The 21342-nt window shown below is 43.0% G+C and overlaps 3 protein-coding genes across 6 annotated transcripts; 1 reads left to right on the top strand and 2 right to left on the bottom strand.

Annotated features, from left to right (window-relative positions):
- Positions 1–43: 43 nt before the first annotated feature.
- On the bottom strand, positions 44–5465 carry LOC123728183 (mitochondrial pyruvate carrier 2). Of its 2 annotated transcripts, none has more exons than XM_045699306.1 (5): positions 5201–5465; positions 3696–3736; positions 2699–2783; positions 1303–1414; positions 44–543 (listed from the first exon to the last, which is right to left on the bottom strand). In XM_045699306.1, the coding sequence occupies exons 1-5, from the start codon at positions 5298–5300 to the stop codon at positions 426–428; spliced, it is 456 nt and encodes a 151-aa protein (XP_045555262.1). In that variant the 5' UTR covers positions 5301–5465; the 3' UTR covers positions 44–425. The 2 variants fall into 2 exon arrangements, with proteins under 2 accessions (XP_045555262.1, XP_045555264.1); XM_045699308.1 differs by having other exon boundaries at positions 472–543; positions 1340–1414.
- A 597-nt stretch (positions 5466–6062) lies between these two features.
- On the top strand, positions 6063–14887 carry LOC106575785 (DDB1- and CUL4-associated factor 6). 3 transcript variants are annotated; one of them, XM_014152468.2, is made up of 15 exons: positions 6063–6396; positions 6696–6757; positions 6860–6952; positions 7097–7282; positions 7602–7715; positions 7947–8082; positions 8593–8798; positions 9541–9634; positions 9978–10491; positions 10607–10648; positions 10867–11029; positions 11230–11386; positions 13487–13575; positions 13882–13990; positions 14143–14887. In XM_014152468.2, the coding sequence occupies exons 1-15, from the start codon at positions 6306–6308 to the stop codon at positions 14169–14171; spliced, it is 2085 nt and encodes a 694-aa protein (XP_014007943.2). In that variant the 5' UTR covers positions 6063–6305; the 3' UTR covers positions 14172–14887. The 3 variants fall into 3 exon arrangements, with proteins under 3 accessions (XP_014007943.2, XP_014007944.2, XP_014007945.2); XM_014152469.2 differs by having other exon boundaries at positions 9544–9634; XM_014152470.2 differs by having other exon boundaries at positions 6064–6396; positions 10891–11029.
- A 37-nt stretch (positions 14888–14924) lies between these two features.
- Positions 14925–21299, bottom strand: LOC106575788 (thiamine transporter 1). Its single transcript, XM_045699309.1, has 6 exons — positions 20787–21299; positions 19678–20238; positions 19049–19295; positions 18657–18849; positions 16782–16923; positions 14925–16660 (listed from the first exon to the last, which is right to left on the bottom strand). The coding sequence occupies exons 2-6, from the start codon at positions 19732–19734 to the stop codon at positions 16469–16471; spliced, it is 831 nt and encodes a 276-aa protein (XP_045555265.1). The 5' UTR covers positions 19735–20238; positions 20787–21299; the 3' UTR covers positions 14925–16468.
- Between the last annotated feature and the right edge of the window lie 43 nt (positions 21300–21342).

The raw sequence follows: 21342 nt of genomic DNA on the forward strand, positions 1-21342 counted from the left end.
TAACCTCATGCACATGAGAAGGGTTTCTTCAAGTCAGGAACAGTTTAATCCAAAATTGAGAATTTATTTTCAATAAATATATACATACCACAACGTCCTAAAATCAGACAAAGAGGTAAAAGGCTAAAACAAAGTGTTACCGTTGAAAAAGACAACATTAACCATCATCAGACTCAAACATTCACCATCTTTAAAGTGTTGTGTGAATTTGTAAATGTTTATGTTTCCATGCCTAATCTTACCTTTCACTAATCTTTTACCATCATCCTCACGCAGACGTGCTGTCATCCTCACATCATCACCTCATACTTATTAACAGCATGAATTGTGCTTTGCAGAGGGAGGGGTGTTATTGACTTGGAAGATTCTGTGGTGGTTGAAGTCCTCAAAGATGAAATTGCATTTAATCAAATTAATCAGATCCACTAGGTAGTTAGTGTCGCTAATTCTAAATAATCCAACAATGGATGGGCCTCTGCTAACTGCTTTACTTTAAGTTCAGCAGCCTCTGCTTCTTGTTGCTTCTTTACTTCCTGTTGGTACCTAGAAACACAGAGGGACAGGGTTGACCTCCGACCTTAACAAACCAAAATAAAGGTTCAAACAGACTAATCATAGGTCTCAGAGAGCAAAGACAATTTGGCAGGCATGCTATCCTTTACATTCAGGCAAGGACCCTGGCAGACTTTATAAAAGTATCCATATCTCTGATTTTAAAGTGTAACCAAATGGAAGACAAGTAGTCATAGAGTAACAGATTGTATGATATGGACTGTAGTCTAGTGATCTCACAGAAATAAATACAACTTTCAGGGCCGGTTAGCTAATTCTGCCAAATGCGCGTTCCAAAGCAGTAGACACCACAGAGATATTTAGTGTTGTATCCATAGAGTCAGAACAGGATCTATATTTATCTCAGTGGTTATATCACTCAGAGGATCTACATGTATCTCTGTGGTTATATCACTCAGTTGACAGGAAAAACACAAGGGCAGAAGGCTTGGCATATAATGTGCCTGGTTTAAACCACAACAAAGAAGGCAAAGCCCAAGGACAATGTCACTAGCTGTCATAAATGTGTGACCAAGCACACTTTGCCCTTCAGAGCGGTACTGTGTATTTAACAAGCCTGTTGTCAGACAATGACTGACATACAGTACATTGACAAATTATTATGATTTTTCCCCCCTAATATGGTTTGATTGAATAGGGCTCACAGATATCGAATCAAATTGAATGTATGTAAAATTGCAGGGCACAAGTTGGTGTGTATCTCTGTATCTAACTGTCTGTTCCACTCACATCCAGATTCTAAAGAGTTGGGTGGCTCCTGACGCACCAAGAAAACAGTTGCAACAAAACAGAAACCAATTCTTGGGAATGATGACCAGGGACCATCTGGACCAAATAACACCTGTAAAATAGTGGAGAGACAGGTAAAGGGACAGGTAAAGGGACAGGTAAAGGGACAGGTAAAGTTGGAGCATCTGAATGTTGTTTCTGCTTCAGAAATGTGTTACCGTTGCATAATGCGTATAAAAATCCAATATTAGCTTTTCCTACTTTTCTCATAATTTTGAGTGTTGTATGTAAGGCTAGGAGACATCTGACCAGGATCAGGGCTAGTCAGTGTTGTATGTGGGGGTACCGGCTAGGAGACATCTGACCAGGATCAGCTATATGTTGGGTCAGGGCTAGTCAGTGTTGTATGTGGGGGTACCGCTAGGAGACATCTGACCAGGATCAGGGCTATATTGCTAGGAGACATCTGACCAGGATCAGGGCTAGTCAGTGTTGTATGTGGGGATACACACTCAGCTAGTCGTGTTTATGTGGGGCCGGCGTATTAGTCATCTGCAGTCATGGCTAGTCAGTGTTGTATGTGAGGGTAGCGGCTAGGAGACATCTGACCAGGATCATGGCTAGTCAGTGTTGTATGTGAGGGTAGCGGCTAGGAGACATCTGACCAGGATCAGGTCTAGCTCTGGTGAGACTCGGTGGTCGGCCAGCCCAAGCAGGTTATTGTTGGTTCAAGTGATGGTGACCAAAATAAATATTTACATAAAGGAAAATACAAAGGTATGCCCAAAAGATGCCCAGAGTAACACCTGGCTAGCACAGCCCAGCACCTGACCCGGTTGCTGCTGCCACCTAGGGATGGGTTTGGAAGTGGGAAATGGATTGTGTAACTATGCCCTGTGCACTACCTAACTCCATACCTTAACACAAATCAACAGCTAATGACATCACGTTGTGGAAAACGTCCAGTAGTGGTTTGTAACTAGCCGTATCCGAGGACCAAAACACGATTATCATCTCTAATTGAAAATAGTCTGAGATAGAGTAGTCTCAAACAGGCACGGGTCATCTTGTGTCATTTAAGGACAGTGCTATCACGCAGGGACATACCGTTACAGTCCTTGTTAACAGTCAGTGGGGCTTTTACAAAGCAGCAATGGAAAACCCATGATGCAGGGGCAGGTGTGAAAGTTCCATGCCATCATGTCTGAATCCATGCCAGTAATTCTATCAGTGAACTGTTCATCTGAAGGGTCATCAAGCTACACACATTCTCGCACACACACATGCATTTACACACTCGCACGCACGCACGCATTCACACTCTCGCACGCACACACACAGGCACACACACACTAACACACAGTTCCTGTCCTCTCTGTCCTCATTGCTCTGTTACCTGTAGTCATGAGTACTCCAGACTGAGAGAGACTCAGTTTATCAGCTGGTCGGGTCATATCAGCCAGACCCGCAAAAACAAGACCCTGTAGAGAGAGAGAGAGAGAGAGAGAGAGAGAGAGAGAGAGAGAGAGAGAGAGAGAGAGAGAGAGAGAGAGAGAGAGAGAGAGAGAGAGAGAGAGAGAGAGAGAGAGAGAGAGAGAGAGAGAGAGAGAGAGAGAGTACTACATCATAGAACCATTAAATAACATATCGTTTGGCGGGTCGGAGAGTGGAACATTAACTGTATGGAATATTAAGATTAGACAGAGGCAGCATACAAGAGCTTATAAAATGTGACTTCATTCTCTAGAAGCGACCTCAATCAGTTCACGTGACAGAAAGGAATTTGTAGACACAGGTCAGGCATTACTAATTCATTATTATTTACTCCCATTTCCTCTCTTACATGCAATTGCTTCTTATGAGTTCCTGTATGCTGCCTCTGTGTGGCTCAGTTGACAGAGCATGCTGTTGCATCGCCAGAGTTGTGGGTTCGATTCCCATGAGGGACCAGTACAAAACTGTATGCACTCAGTATAAGAGTGTCTGCTCAATGACCAAAATGTTAAACTCTCTGAACCCTCAAAACACTCTCAGAACCCTCTAAACACTCTCTGAGCCCTCTAAACACTCTCTGAACCCTCTAAACACTCTCAGAACCCTCTAAACACTCTCTGAACCCTCTAAACACTCTCTGAACCCTCTAAACACTCTCAGAACCCTCTAAACACTCTCTGAACCCTCGCAACACTCTCTGAACCCTCGAAACACTCTCTGAACCCTCTAAACACTCTCTGAACCCTCGAAACACTCTCTGAACCCTCGAAACACTCTCTGAACCTTCGAAACACTCTCTGAACCCTCTAAACACTCCCAGAACCCTCAGAACCCTCTAAAAACTCTCAGAGCCCTCTGAACCCTCTAAACTGCTTCGCTGCAAAACTTTTAACACTTACCCATTTACACACTGGTGCCCAGAAGAAAACTGTCTTTGGACCTACAGACGAAACAAAACGTGGTTTAATTATTAAGGTTAATTATTATAAGGTTAGCAATGACAGTTGTGTTGAATACATAACGTTACAGTGATATATGTGACATTTAGTTTTGTGCAAAAAGTTGGTTGATTCCACAATAAAATGATATGCCAATTGAACCAGTAGGCCTCAGACTTTCTGTGAAGTGACAGAAGTTGTCAAGCATTAAACTTTGCTACCTGATTCGTTGTAGTAAACGTTTTAAGATGAGGCGACATTGAAAGTTACTGGTTAAATCCTTTCCTAGATAATTCCACCTGTTGTCATTCTCGTACCCTCAGCTTGTCCTCCTTCCACTGCCTGTACTTCAATGCCTTGCCAATTGAAAACTTGCCAAGGGCGATCATTTATTGAAGAGTGCCAGCATGTAGTGGCATGCACGTCATTTAGTTACCCACCTATTGTCCATTCATATGCTTCCCTTCTCTTGTCTATTTGATAGCTAGGCTGGTTGTTTTATCATCTATAAGTTGTTATTAATGTGCTGTGCTTTTACATCTCATACTGACTTCCCTCTGCTTTATCATGGTGCCAACCTATTTTGATATTAACAGCATCCCATGAACCCGGAATGGAGAACCCCTGCTTGGAACAACCTTCTGTGTACCCCCTTCAAGACACATTACCACTCTTCTATAGGGACGGACTGGGACCAGAAATCGTCCCAAGCATTTCTAACACACAGGATAATTTTTTCCCTTGAGACCCCAGATATTAGCCAAATAATTATAATTTTGGCAAAACCCACAATTTTGACAGGCCCACCAGGCTAAAGACAGGTCCACCAGCCCATCTGGCATTTGCCAGAATTGCCCTATGACCAGTCCGTCTCTGTTATCTCCCCAGGGCTGGAAGAAGAGCCCTGTGTACTAGCTCATCAACGTTCAGATAGTTTGCATGTGACAGACAGACTGGGCAGCATCAAGACTGTTTGTCCTTATTAACCTCAAAGTTATAATCAGCTACACACTCCTCTTGTCACATTGAAACAATTCCAACACTACTATGTTTGCTCCATTGAAACAATTCCAACGCTACTATAATAAAACTATGTTTGCTCCATTGACGATGACCCCATCACAGAGGTCACTCGTGACCAGGGGTCCATTCACCAACCCCAATACACTGCTACTGTAAGTTTACTCATTCTTTTGTCCCTTAAATAATGTACTTCATAAGGGTGAGGTTAGTGACAGTCACAGTCCCACTACATTGAACATCACTCTTATTTACCAAATAGAAGAGTAGAATACATCCAGAGGTGATAATGATATATTATCTTATCTAATTTTCTAAATATTGAGAAAGTGTATTCTGAAGATGGGGAGACTTTTAGACATGAATCAATAGACACCATGAGGAGAGTGATACAGAGACAGCCAGGTTAGTAGGACCTGATGCTGTAATATTGATCATGTCCTTACCTGCAGGATGGTTGTAAATGGGTCTCAGTTTAGCAGGTAGTAGAAGCTCTATCTGGTTAAGAATCCTGTGGTATGAAGCTCTAACTCCCACTAAAGCCATGTCTGGTGACTGTTGAAACTTGGCACCAACAGTTTAGAATCAAAGTAATATGCGACGTGCTTTATTGTACCACCGGTACACCCTGTCGTTGGGCTACTTGAACGGATCAGACAGAATAGATTGTGTGAACCATTAGCTGACAGCAGGCATGGCTATCCTCTATGATGCTTACTGGATGGAATCTTCTATTATTGGGAGGGGGGGTTGTACTGAACGTTAACTCCGCCCCACAACCACTGCCATTGGTAGGGAACAGTAAGCCTATCCGACTTCACTTTCCAAGAATTACACAGGGATTGGAAATGGTACAATGTAAAAAATAAACTGAAGCCAGACACACTGACTCTTGGACACACTTTCAAATGACATGAACCACATTATCAACTGACACAATGGATTTAACACAGGTAGGAAGATGCGGTTTCTGTCTGATGAAACGAGAATCTACGGTTATTATTATAATATTATAATAAGGTTATTATATAAATACTGTGGCACTTTGAGATTGTTTTTCAGTGAAAAGCACTTTAGAAATTCAATGTATTATTATTATTATCTAGGCACTAATTTGTACCATAATAATTTGTCCTTGACCAAAGTTAACACATACTTTCACAGGCTAATTCACAGGCCGATCATCACAAAGAGTTCAATAATATATTTAGGGCTCAAGAAGTAGCGGGCTCAAAACAGGGGGGTACATGGAGTTTGGGGGGGGGGGCTAATCTGGGCCTGCGCAGTGCTCACGTTCCCTGGCTACATACCATCTGCACCAACGTGAAACCTTTCAGTGTGTTCTATAGAGTTGTTCATTCGAGAAAGTCTGCCAGCCAGACGACGATACAAAATTGAAACAATTGTAGCGACTGAACTAAAACAGAAGAGGAGTCCAGAAAGACATTCATTTGTAGCCTAAATTGTAAGACACCATGACTTAAACTTTTTTCGGTGTAGATATTCCAGTAATACTTGTGTTGTTTGTGAGGCGGACAGTGTTTCGACACCATGCCCTGTACCAACAATCTAATTTGGGATATTAGGAAACGCACCATCGGTTCCAACAAAATAAACAACTTTACAAGGAGTAACTACTTAGGTGAGACAAACGTTTTCATAAAATATGTTATGTACAAATGGTCTAAATACTACTTTATTGTCATTGTACTGTATGTGTCAGTGTGTTACTAACATGTTTTACAACAGCCTACTGCCTTGCGCTAGGAATTGATCTAAGACAGACTGTTCTTTTATTAGCAGTGTTTTATATAAATTCATACTTTACAAAGACTACTTATTGTATTTAAACATTTGTGTTGGCTAAAATAATACTTTTGTTAAAGCGACCTTATGTGATACCTAAAACTGTTCTTATGGTATCATAATGATTTCCTGTAGGAAGAAAAGAGTTTGTTCAAAGGCTGAAACTTGAAGCCAGTCTTGATGTACACGAGGGCTCTGTAAGTACCAACATGCCTTACAGAAGTGATTAACAGTGTAAGTGCACTGTGATAATTGCATGATATCCTGTGTTTTCAAACTGTTATTGTTTTTCATGACAGGTCAATACGATATGCTGGAACGACACAGGAGAATACATCTTATCTGGATCAGATGATGACAAATTGGTCATCACGAACCCATATAGCCGGAAAGTAAGATGCATTTTTTTTGGGGCCAAAACATTGTTTATGATCAAGGTACCGCACAACACATGCTTCAACCTGTTGTTCAAATGGACGCAGAAGAGACAGAGAGACAATATCTGTGCCAATATAAAGTCCTTTTCCACTCTCCAGGTCAAGGCATCCATTACATCATGGCATCGATCCAATATCCTCAGTGCCAAGTTCATGCCCCAAACCAACGACAGAATGATCGTGTCCGCAGCAGCCGACGGCAAGATCTTCCTCACCAACGTAGAGAGGGGTTCCAACATGGACCCGGTGTTGCAGTACCACTGTCATAACGGTGCCGCCTACGAGGTGAGGGTGGCGGGGGTGTCTGAGTTATCCAGCATTTGAATCTCATCGCCATCGGAGTGTAATTCAATAGAGAGAGTTGATTAATGTATACGATCTATCACATCTCCATCTACATCACATTTACCTCAACATCTGTTATTGCTGTGGAAGATAGGAGTGGTATGTGGACCATAAATAAGTCCTTGGCATGTTGCTGCAGTGAAAGTCATCTATTCTAAAGCCCCCTGTCTATCAGTAGACAGGAATTCTAATTCTGTTCCACGGCCCAATCAGAGCAGGTTCTATATCTATTCTACACCCTGTCTATTTCTATTGGTAGATATTGATGGTACCTAGTGACCCTCATTCTTTCCTGTCCTGTGGAGAGGATGGAACAATCCGGTGGTTTGATGTCCGAGTTTCTCCGGGCTGCTGGCAAACTAACTGTAAAAAGGTAGGTTTGCGTTATGACAGTACAGCTAAACTCTGTTACAGGCAAATGAACAATTCTTATGTAACTATGATGTTATTACTACCATTTTATTGTGTAGTTACATATGTATAAAGGCAACTTCTTTTTACTAACGACTTTTCGCCACCATTTTTACCAGCAGTTTTACCTAGCACTCAAACAACAGATGTCAGAGTTCCCTTCATGAAGATATCTTCAACTTTTTTTTACTAGGACATCCTGATTGACTGTCGGCGAGCAGTAACATCCATGGCCATATCCCCTGTGGAATCCTTCTATCTGGCTACTGGCTGCTCTGACAGCTCAGTCCGTATCTATGACAGGAGAATGCTGGGTACCATAGCAACAGGTATGCACAACCTCAACGGCGGCTACAGGTAGCCTAGCGTTTAGAGCGTTGGGCCAGTAACAGAAAGGTTTCTAGTTTGAATCCGGAGCCGATAAGATAAAAAATGTGTTGACGTGGCCTTCAGCAGGGTACTTAACCCTAATAGCTCCAGGGTTGCTGTTGATAATGGCAGTCCCTGGCTGTGACCCCTCTGAGGGTGTCTCAGGGGGACTTGGGATATGCTAAAAACACATTTCCAATTCACACGTGTATAATGTACATGTGTGAAACAGGACAAATATAATCAAGCACCGACCAGATAATAATAATAATGAACTCAAGGCAATCAACTAAAAATGAACTAATAATTCTATCAATATCAGTAGTCTTGAAGGAATCCTACTGCCACAGTACATAACATAGTTAATCACTGTTTGATTGTCTTTGGGCTCAGTGGTGAGAATAACATTTTCTTCTGAAGGTCTGTATGGAAAATAATACTTTCCTATATACATCTCATCCACTCTGCAGGTTTCCAGACAGGAAGCGGGGTGGCAGGAATGTGTGCGAGGTTCGTACCGAGGCACCTGGTCAACAAGTCATGTCGCGTGACCTCATTGGCCTACAGTAGGGACGGCAGGGAGGTGCTAGCCAGCTATGCCTCAGACTGTCTCTACCTGTTTGACCCTAAAGATGACAAGGGACACGAGCTGAAGGGACCGTCGCAGGATAACAAGGTGAGAACATTCCTCTCACCCACTGTGTATCACAGTAGTAAAGACTGGATTCAATCATTTGAATGTAGTTTGTGTTTACACAACATCTGTGTGCTCACACCGGTTTCTGGAAGCTTCTACCACATGACATGCGGTGTGTGTGTGTGTGTGTGTGTGTGTGTGTGTGTGTGTGTGTGTGTGTGTGTGTGTGTGTGTGTGTGTGTGTGTGTGTGTGTGTGTGTGTGTGTGTGTGTGTGTGTGTGTGTGTGTGTGTGTGTGTGTGTGTTGACAAGAGGAGGTGATGTGCTGTTCCATCTCTGGGCTATTTTTGCCTCACCAGTAGATAACGGTCTGCTGTCTGAATCTGTTCTGGGAAAGGCATTTGAGCTGTGTTCTCACACACACAGCTGCTGAACACATAAGTCAGGGGGCTTCTGGGTAATCTGCAGGGTGAGGCAGCATATTTTGTACAGAACTCGATACATACAACACCAGATAACGTCACCGTTCCTGTACAAACAACACGGAACTAGTGTAACCTATATGCACTAAGATAAACCTTCCTGTCCCCCTCCTTCTTGTGTATGACACCCCTGGTATCGCCTGCCAGAGCCTCACCTGGCAGTGAGGGGCGGGGAATGTGAGCCCCCAGTGGAGGGAAGAGGAGGGGAGTGGGGGGTCTCAGCCATAGTGAAAGGGCGGTTATTTTGGTCTGTGCCCGTGCTGTGCTGTGAGTGGTGAAATGTCACTGTGTTTCTCCTAGCAGAAGGAGACTCAGCAGAAGCGTCTGCGTCTGAAAGGAGACTGGTCAGACACTGGACCCCTGTCACGGCCAGAGAGCGAGAGGGAGAGGGATGGTAAGAGAAGCTCCTCGCCCCACTAAGTCCCCACTCATCTGAACACACAGCTGACAACACGTGTGCTATCGATGACAGAAGTGCACTCTCACTTGGTCCTATTGCTCCCGAATGGTGCAGTGGTATAAGAGAAGAATTTGTTCTTAACTGACTTGCCTAGTTAAATAAAGGTTACATTAAAAAATAAAATATATATATATATATATATATATATATATATATATATTGTATGGATTAACACACAATACAATTATACATAAGCATGATATTATTAGATTATGTAAACTTTCACATCACTGTCTATGAGTAATATGATGGATTTTGAACCCTCTTGCTCCTGTAGGAGAGTCCAGGCCTGGAGTGTCTCTGATGCAGAGGATGTCAGACATGTTGTCACGCTGGTTTGAGGATGCCAGTGAGGCCCAGAACAACAGAGGAGCCCGTCCACAGCCACGACCCAGGGTAGACCCTGCAGCAGCTCCACAAGGTAGTGGGCTTCACCAGGAGGCTATGGTGCTAGGGAATCCAGCCCCGTCTCAACCAACATCAACAGCCAGCTTCTCCTCCTCCTCCATGGAGAGCCCGAGGAGCCGTAGGAGTGGCACGGGGACAGGAAGTCTCCAACCGTCTCCTGGGGAACCAGTTCTGAGTCTGACATACAGCAACCAGGGCACCACTAGCAGCACCATCCAACTGGACTTCTCCAGCGGTGGCGCCAGCGATCAGGGGGAACCCCCGCGGATCAGGAGCCCAGAGCAGGTGTCCGACACCAGGCAGATCTCATCCCTCAGCCAGTCGGAGGTGGAGGGCATGGGAGAGGAGCCCACACCACAGCCCCCTGGGGAATGGATGCAAAGGTATGGTACTATGAATGCATTGACTGAGGCATAGCTGGCTTACACAGTTAATCATTGAACTACTGGAGTCATGTCTGGCTATTAAAGTGGATGTGTTGTTCCCTTCCTTCCATAGATTTAATTTGAGAGGATCAGAATTAGGGGAAAGAGTACTCAGGTAATTATTTGCCATGGCAACAACAACTAAGAATGAGTTGTTCTTCACTAACAATAGATGTGTCAGATCAGTAGTTTAAATAACGCTGACAGACCAGTTGGAACTAGCATGCTGATGTTGGGCGTTTCCTTGTTGCTCAGTGCATTCAATCAAACCTGCGATACAGAAGTTACACTTCTCATGTGGCTGGACTTTGATTGGATTTAATGACTCTACAGACATGTTGTATATCCTTCCGAAAGGCGCTCTGCTGCTGCGCGGATCCAGGAGATTTTTCGGCGGCGGAAAGAGAAGAAAGAGTTGGCGGATTGCGAGACTCGCCGTATTGGGAAGCCCTCAGTAGAAAAGGTCTACAAGGGCCACCGTAATTCCAGGACGATGGTACAGTACAGTATAACAGTACTGAGCATTAAGACAAGCTTGAAGTAATGATTTAGTCCACCAGAGGGGGACCTTGGGCAATATGTGGTGATAACGGCTTCAACTTCTTGTCAGCTATATTTAAGGTTCAATGCTTTTGTTATTGAGAAGTAGCTATGTGGAATACTCATTCAAGCTTTTGTTGTTGTTGTTGTTTATAGACCAATCAGTGTTGTTTCTGGCGTGACCAGTTTGTGCTGAGCGGCTCAGACTGTGGTCATATCTTCATCTGGGACCGAGAGACAGGGGAACACCTAATGCTGCTGGAGGCAGACCAGCACGTTATCAACTGTCTGCAGCCACACCCCTACGAACCACGTGAGTTCACTGCTTCTGACAGTCTCACACTGAAGGTGGTTTTAGTCAACACCCAGTCTGGCTCTTACAACTCAAAGGCTTGAAGGCTGTGACTTTACAGGTACAGTGCATTTGGGAAGTATTCAGACCCCTTCACTTTTTCCACATTTTGTTACGTTACAGCCTTATTCTAAAATTGATTAAATTCGTTTTTGGGGGGGTACTGTGGGGGGGACAAATGTATATAATAAAAAAAAACTGAAATGTCACATTTACATAAGTATTGAGACCCTTTACTCAGTACTTTGTTGAAGCACCTTTGGCAGTGATTACAGCCTTGAGTCTTCTTGGGTATGATGCTACAAGCTTGGCACACCTGTATTTGGGGAGTTTCTCCCATTCTGCTCTGCTGATCCTCTCAAGCTCTGTCAGGTTGGATGGGGAGCGTCGCTGCACAGCTATTTTCAGGTCTCTCCAGAGATGTTAGATCAGGTTCAAGTCCGGGCTCTGGCTGGTCCACTCAAGGACATTCAGAGACTTGTCTCAAAGCCACTCCTGCGTTGTCTTGGGTGTGTGCTTTGGGTTGTTGTCCTGTTGGAAGGTAAACATTCTTCCCAGTCTGAGGTCCTGAGCACTCTGGAGTAGGTTTTCATCAAGGATCTCTCTGTACTTTGCTCCGTTCATCTTTGCCTCGATCCTTACTAGTCTCCCAGTCCCTGGCGCTGAAAAACATCTCCACAGCATGATGTAGCCACCACCATGCTTCACCGTAGGGATGATATTGGCCAGGTGATGAGCGGTGCCTGGTTTCCTCCAGACGTGACGCTTTGCATTCAGGCCAAAGAGTTCAATCTTGGTTTCATCAGACCAGATAATCTTGATTCTCATGGTCTGAGAGTCCTTTAGGTGCCTTTTGGCAAACTTCAAGCTGGCTGTCATGTGCCTTTTACTGTGGAGTGGCTTCCGTCTTGCCACTCCACCATAAAGGTCTGATTGGTGGAATTCTGCAGAGATGGTTGTCCTTCTGGAAGGTTCTCCCATCTCCACAGAGGCACTCTGGAGCTCTGTTAGAGTGACCATCAGGTTCTTGGTCACCTCCCTGACCAAGGCCATTCTCCCACGATTGCTCAGTTTGGCCGGGTGGCCAGCTCTAGGAAGAGTCTTGGTTGTTCCAAATTTCTTCCGTTTAAGAATTATGGAGGACACTGTGTTCTTGGGGACGTTCAATGCTGCAGAAATGTTTTGGTACCCTTCCCCAGTTCTGTGCCTCGACACAATCCTGTCTCGGAGCTCTACGGACAATTCCTTCGAATTGGCTCGGTTTTTGCTCTGACATGCACTGTCAACTGTGGGACCTTATATAGACAGATGTGTGCCTTTCCAAATCATGTCCAATGAATTTACCACAGGTGGAATCCAATCAAGTTGTAGAAACATCTGAAGGATGATCAATGGAAACAGGATGCATAGCAAAGAGTCTCATAGCAAAGGGTCTGAATACTTATGTAAATAAGGTATTTCTGTTTTTTATTTGAATTACATTTGCTAACATTTCTAATTTAATTAATTTTAGAATAAGGCTGTAACGGAACAAAATGTGGGAAAAGTGAAGGGGTCTGAATACATTCCGAATGCACTGTAACTGCCAAAATAAGCAATTAACATCCCATCATGCTTAGGGTCATGTATAAATATGCTGGGCAGGCCATCATTTTGGCCACCATGGCTATGCCCCCATAGGATGACAATGCCCCCATCCACAGGGCACGAGTGGTCACTGAATGATTAGATGAGCATGAAAACGATGTTAAGCATATGCCATGGCCGTCTCAGTCACCAGCTCTCAACCCAATGGAACACTATTGGAGATTCTGGAGCGGCGCTTGAGACAGCGTTTTCCACCACCATCAACAAAACGCCAAATTATGGAATTTCTCTTGAAAGAATGGTGTTGCATGCCTCCAATAGAGTTCCAGACACTTGTAGAATCTATGCCAAGGTGCTTTGAAGCTGGTCTGGCTTGTGGCGGCCCAACGCCCTATTAAAACACTTTATGTTGGAGTTTCCTTTATTTTGTCAGTTACCCGTATATTAATTTTTTTATTTTTCTGTTCATTCCAGTGTTAGCCACATCAGGGATAGATTCCAACATCAAGATCTGGTCACCGATGGAGGAATCCCCATCATTCAACAGAGTACTCGCTGAAGAGGTGTGACATAAATACATGTATTCATGTCACGGGAGGTTGGTGGCACCTAAATTGGGGAGGACGGGCTCGTGGTAATGGTTGGAACGGTATAAAATACAGCAACCACGTGGTTACCATGTGTTTGATGCCGTTCCAGTCGCTCCGTCCCAGCCATTATTATGAGCCGTCCTCCCCACCAGCCTCCATTGTTTGTGTGCTTTACAATCAAACACGTGTGTGGAGGAAAGAAAGGCTCTCATCATAGTGACATTGATGAAGCCATTGGAACCTCTGATCTCCTGATACCTGGTGCTCTGTGTCCTGTAGGTGACCTTCCGTAATGAACTGATGCTGGAGGAGACCAGGAACACTATCACTGTACCTGCCTCATTCATGCTGAGGATGCTGGCCCAACTCAACCACTCCATCACAGCAGGTGACCGCGACACACACGCACTCTTCCAACCCTGCATCTCTAGTGATAACCCGTGATACAGAATGGCTATGGATCTATCTTAAGTGGTTATAACATGTTATAACAGCAGTCACTGACTGGTAACATTGGTCATCTCTTTCTTTCCTCTACAGAGTCTGAGGACAATGAGGAAGACGAGTAGCCCTATCCATAGCTTCCATACTGGACTGTTGAATGTGTGAAGTAGGAACTACATATTATCTCATTGGATTCACTTTGTGGCCATTATAGTGGTAATGTTACCATAGGGATTGGAGTATTGGACCTCACCTAGTGTAGGTTATAGAACACTAGAAGAGGTGTTGATTTTATAAATATAGTTGATATTCAGATGAAGGAATGTTTTGTACCTATTTCTATATTTTGATCAGGTGTCCAGCCTCTCCGTCTGGCTATGAGAAGTGTTCTCTAGATGGTATCTCATTATTCTCTGTACTTTGTGAACCTCAGGCCTTTTTGTGAGAAGTCGCATTTCATCTTACTTTGTCTGTGGCTTTTCCTGATACTCTGCAACGACGGCTTCAGTTCTGACTGTTGTCAATGTGCTTGTTTACCAAAGAGAATGCATTTAATTTAAGAATTTTTACGAATGTTAAAAAAATACAAAATTTTAAAAAGAAAAAACATTTGCTTGAAATGAATCACCCTGTTCTTCCTTCTGAAATGGCTAATTGAACGTTAATAAGGAAGCACTTTGTTACAGTATATGAATTACTAGGTAGTTACAGTACTAATTACATACATATGGTAATTGCAATGAACCTATTGAATATGAATAAAAATCCAGTATCTGGATTAGAAGCTACATTTTTATATTTATGTAACCAGAATAAAAGTGTCAGGTTGTTTCAAACTCAACACTTGAGTTGTTTTAAATACATATTACGATGCATGCTTGGTGACATGAGCACAAATGTTTGTATTCAGAAATAAGAAACAAATGTCCCACATTTCTAAACATTTTATACTACAAAACTATTTATTGAAAAAAACACATTACACAAGAACAAAAACAGGGAAAACTGAAGAGAATGTAGTGATTGTGAAGTCAAAATGAACATATTGTAAAAATATGAAATAAACATGAATTGATCTGTAAAAAGCCTACTATAACTAGGTGCTCTATTCAATCAGACCTGCTTTAGCAGACATTTGCAGAGCAGTTGTTTTGGCGGTGTCGGAGGTGGAACGGCTTCAGAGCTGTCAAATCCACAAGCTGCTCCCAGCATGATACCTAAAGCGGACCTTGCCATTGGCTGCATGGAGTCCCGTTAAAGAGAAATCCCATGCAGCCTTGTTTACAAGTTAGAACACTGGAATGTGAGATGTAATCTACACTTCGATTAGCGGGTGTCAGCTAACGCCAGTTAACACTTTGAATCTAGGCCTTAGTATCATGACATAAATATGTTACCAACATGATTGAAGATGACAAGATTGTCATTATGACTAAAGAAAACAGAACGAGGCTAATCTTTAGACTATTTTAGGGTATGCTGTTGTAACGTATGGAGGAAGCATGTTGTGTAATCGCTAAGTTATAAAAGCTGTAGGTGCTTTTGGTCTTTCAGTGACCACCAGACAACACTGAATCTGCTCTCAGTACATAATCATCATCTTCAGTCATCTGCTACAGCGCTCAGCCTTTCAACTACTGGGATTTGTATTGATAGTAAAAAAAGCTCATTTGTATTAATACAGTATGGTTGAACCACTTCAGTAGTAACCTACATTCAAGGCCAGTGATTATAATACAATAATATACTGTAAATATGGCCTCCAACTCCATGTCAATCACATACATATGCTTTTCACTTTTGACCCATGAATGTATGGTTAATATGTAGTCGCTAGATATTAGATGGACATATTTATCTTAAGACACTTCACAATCTATTGCTGATCAATCAAATCTTTGCGACATTTGATTTGTTGCTTGTGGGTACATTTTATAAAAAGCTATTCTTGCAACAACTGAACTCTAATAATTCATAACATATTTCTAGCAGTTCAGAATGTAACATTTATTGCTTATCCGTTGACTTACTTTGGTAGTTAAGGCAACGATTTAAAGTGACGAAGGAAAAGCAGATTGTAGGCCGACTACCATTATGCAACATACACCACAAATAAAGCTTTTGTGCGCCAAAAAAATTAGAAACCACAAACAAAGCCTAAATATAGGCAAACTACACATTTTCATTAAACCCATAAGGCTATCATATAAACATTAAAATGTTATACTCTGCAAGTGTTTTTAGGCCTGCACCCAACCCATGAATGATGTGCTTGAGCAAGCGAAGGCATACAACACACTTGCATAGTGTGATGACCACAGTTGGGGTCAATTCCATTTCAAATCATCCTGAATTGACTGAGTTTAAGTTGAATTGGGTCCAACACTGGTCCTCTTTGTAGTACTGCACCATAAACAGGTAGTCATGTCCCTGTGATCTGCTGCAGCTCAGTGAGGGGAGGAGAGTCTCTGCTAAGGCAGTCTGACTCAGTCTCTCCACTATCAGTCTGAGGCTGGGCCGCTGGCTGGGATCTTCTCCTCAACACCAGCTTGTACAGCCCGGCCACGAGGAAGACCACTGCGATCACAGCGAAGTAGCTGGCGTATATGAGAAACTGAGACAGAGAGAGAAATATTTATCAAGCTACATCAGTGTTAACAGTAATACGACTCTTTAAAAACAAAAGATATTTTACATCCAAACATCATGGATAGTATTGTCTTTAGATAAGTTACCTGTGGGAAAATGTCCAGGCCCAGCCCGACAGAGTCCACTACCACAACAGTAAGCAGAGTCTGAAGCAACAGGGCAATGAAAGTGTTCACTCCAAACACCAAGGCATATCGCTGCATACTCAGGTTGGCAGCAATCTGATACCTGGTGGAGCACAAAAGAGTGTCTTTAGAAATACAATTTAAAACATAAAAGTGGAGTTTGAATACACAGTAGAAAGATGAAATTGAATACACAGTAAAGATATCTCATAGGTAGACAGCTAGCTACGGTAGAAGCCTTCAGCAATGATACAATTTAGTCCAAACATTAATAACAAACTTTAAATCCCTGGACATCATATGGTTTTCAGGGGATGTCTGTCTGTCCTAATCACATAGCGATGGTTATATCATGTACTGTAGGTCAGGATGTCTGTCTGTCCTAATCACGTAGCGATGGTTATATCATGTACTGTAGGTCAGGATGTCTGTCTGTCCTAATCACGTAGCGATGGTTATATCATGTACTGTAGGTCAGGATGTCTGTCTGTCCTAATCACGTAGCGATGGTTATATCATGTACTGTAGGTCAGGATGTCTGTCTGCCTAATCACGTAGCGATGGTTATATCATGTACTGTAGGTCAGGTCTGTCTGTCCTAATCACGTAGCGATGGTTATATCATGTACTGTAGGTCAGGATGTCTGTCTCTAATCACGTAGCGATGGTTATATCATGTACTGTAGGTCAGGATGTCTGTCTGTCCTAATCACGTAGCGATGGTTATATCATGTACTGTAGGTCAGGATGTCTGTCTGTCCTAATCACGTAGCGATGGTTATATCATGTACTGTGGTAGCGATGGTTATACATACTGTAGGTCAGGATGTCTGTCTGTCCTAATCACGTAGCGATGGTTATATCATGTACTGTAGGTCAGGATGTCTGTCTGTCCTAATCACGTAGCGATGGTTATATCATGTACTGAAGGTCAGGATGTCTGTCCTAATCACGTAGCGATGGTTATATCATGTACTGTAGGTCAGGATGTCTGTCTGTCCTAATCACGTAGCGATGGTTATATCATGTACTGTAGGTCACTCACGTAGCGATGGTTATATCATGTACTGTAGGTCAGGATGTCTGTCTGTCCTAATCACGTAGCGATGGTTATATCATGTACTGTAGGTCAGGATGTCTGTCTGTCCTAATCACGTAGCGATGGTTATATCATGTACTGAAGGTCAGGATGTCCGTCTGTCCTAATCACGTAGCGATGGTTATATCATGTACTGTAGGTCAGGATGTCTGTCTGTCCTAATCACGTAGCGATGGTTATATCATGTACTGTAGGTCAGGATGTCTGTCTGTCCTAATCACGTAGCGATGGTTATATCATGTACTGTAGGTCAGGATGTCTGTCTGTCCTAATCACGTAGCGATGGTTATATCATGTACTGTAGGTCAGGATGTCTGTCTGTCCTAATCACGTAGCGATGGTTATATCATGTACTGTAGGTCAGGATGTCTGTCTGTCCTAATCACGTAGCGATGGTTATATCATGTACTGTAGGTCAGGATGTCTGTCTGTCCTAATCACGTAGCGATGGTTATATCATGTACTGTAGGTCAGGATGTCTGTCCTAATCACGTAGCGATGGTTATATCATGTACTGTAGGTCAGGATGTCTGTCCTAATCACGTAGCGATGGTTATATCATGTACTGTAGGTCAGGATGTCTGTCTGTCCTAATCACGTAGCGATGGTTATATCATGTACTGTAGGTCAGGATGTCTGTCCTAATCACGTAGCGATGGTTATATCATGTACTGTAGGTCAGGATGTCTGTCCTAATCACGTAGCGATGGTTATATCATGTACTGTAGGTCACTCACGTAGCGATGGTTATCAGCAGCATGTAGGTGGCTCTGAAGACCACATAGGAGGTGTAGCACACCCAGATGTTCCTGATGGTGTCCATGAGGTACACAGCCACAGCCATGACCACTGAGAAGATGCAGAGAGACAGCTCTCCCCAGACTGCCCAGGAGACCTTGATGGAGCCAACACCGAAGGCTGCTAACGCACCTAAGCACAGACACCAGGGGCGTGATCAGTCACCAGACAAACAGAACATGCATTGAAATTAAAATGTGCATTCTTATTTGATTAGATTCTGCTTCCAGGCTGACTTGGAAGTATGGTAACGCAAGACTATTCTTTAATCAGTTCAAGTAGTATCTTCTCAGGTTGTAATTCATCTGAAACGGTACTTCATCAAGTTTACCTAACAAGGTGGAGACTGTCTCCACGTATCCATTGTAGATCTCAAACTCCTGGGAGGGCAGGACTTTCTCCCACAGGGCCTGAACATAGTTGACCAACTGGAAGTAGCCACAAGTAGAGAGGGCCCACCACACCGACCAAGCCAGGAGGGCAGGGCATGAGTAGCACTGCAGGAAGTCTTCCCATAGGATCCCTAACACGTCCACTAAGCCATTGCTAGCGCCACCACCATCACTGGCCGTCACGACCTGAGTGAAAAAAATTGTACAGAGTTGAGTAAGAACTTGCGTAAGAATCAACGGACTCAAATGCTCTGAAAAGAACTGCTTCCTGAAAGTGAGTGATGAAGCAAGGTTTTAGTTCAATGTATTTTTTGGAAATGCTCTAGTATTGCAACATTCAATGGTGTCAATCAGGATTGTGTCAATCTAGTGTCTTTCAATTTGGGACAGCAGAGTTGCATGACATCAATTAATAAACAACAATTAATGATTCTCTCTCAGAGCTGCAACATGGTTCAACAACAACACTACTCAGTCCTTCAAAGAGGCCATGGTGACCTGTCTTACCAATAACAATGAAAAGATCACAACATTATTTTTTTTTTACAAAAATTAAAAAGAGGCTCACCATGGTGACCTCAATCTTCAGAGGTACTTTGCTCTCAGGGTCCTCTGCTTCATCCATGGGAACCCTGCTGTTCTGATGCACTGGCTTCTCCCCCTCTGTCCCCTGGCTCTTATGGAAGAACAAGCTCTAACCGGGCATGGGCAAAAACCAGGGCGCCACGAAGGCCAAGATGACCGACACCAATGTGATAATACTGAGGTAGAGCAGTGGGACCTGAGCCACAGACACGAGCAGCTGCCCAGCCAGCGAACCAGCGGCGGAGCCCAGTAACGTAATACTACGACAGTAACCAGTGACTCTCTGTTACTGGGCCGGCTCCACCACACTGTAGATGTAAGAGTAGTAGGCTATGTCTGTGGCAGTGGCGAGGCCAAAGAACAACTCCAGAAGCTGCATGGCCAGCACGCCCTGGGCCTTCACTAGCATAAAGTAGGTCACTACCAAGCTCACCGCCTGCAGGATCAGCACAGGCTTGTAACACAGGTAGTCCGTGGCCAGGAAAACTGGGAAGAGTAGCACAAGGTAGGAATAGGTCCATATTGGGTAGATTTCATTTACAAGCTGTGGACAAAGGATATGTAGACAAAGTCAGCCATGTTATTGTAATTCACTCCTAAGGACAAAATGGATAAACGCTTCCAATGGAGAACAATGTGATGTAACGCTAATATTTAAGGTTGTTGCCTGTTTAGCTATTACAAAGCAATAAGTAACCTCCATATTAGTTAACTAGGCTACCTTTCGTCATTGGTGGCACAAGGGAAAAGCAATTATTTTCGGATTTGAGACTTTTGTTTTCAAAGGATTTCAGACCACATGAGCTAGTGGTCCTATTAAGAAAATATTTCAAGGATTGCAGTCAAACTGGATTAGCACGATACAGAAACAATGTTAACAAGATCATGTTACAGAAGAGCCAACGGTTCTCTAAACTGTAACGTTATATTGGTGATATAAAGAAATGTAAAAATATATAACATTAGCATATGATTGCATTAACGTTACAGATATTCACATGTAAACAATACGTTATTTTGTAGATTTAGCTAGCTAAATGTAGTTGCTTTTTGCACTATGAACAAGAAGCTAATGCTCGTCCTTCCACTTACCTCTGTTTCAGTAAGGTTTTTATCAGGTCCCATCAAAAACGCAGTTATGAAAGGCTCAGAAGGTCGGAGATTAGAGAAGAATCCATAAACACAAAGTAAGATCGTGGGATATAGTTGAAACATGTCAACCAAAAAACACACACCATAACGTAACCTCCACGCACCACAGTCGCTAGTAGATTTGATCTGACAGCAATATGGAAAAGTGAAAATATTGTGAGTCGCAGTAAAATGACGACAGAACCTTCGGCCAATTAAATGAGAGCAAAGAGGGGGTTCGTCTTTGGCAACAAAATAAGTGTATTAAATGAGGCACACACGCTGGTATACTTACCAAAGTTATTACATTTTCTAAATCAGATTCTGCCCATTAAAATTGATGTATATATTGATGTGTATCAAAAAAAGGTGAAATAAAATACGAATTATTATTTTAACAGTCAGTCTAGCTACAGACTCATTACATAACCTTATCTATTCATAGACCATGCATACATTTTAATCTAGCTGTCAATTTGCTGAGAAAAGTATATCATTTCAGATGCCATATGTGCTT

This window comes from Salmo salar, chromosome ssa17 (genome assembly GCF_905237065.1).
Source record: "Salmo salar chromosome ssa17, Ssal_v3.1, whole genome shotgun sequence".
Lineage (NCBI taxonomy): Eukaryota > Metazoa > Chordata > Actinopteri > Salmoniformes > Salmonidae > Salmo > Salmo salar.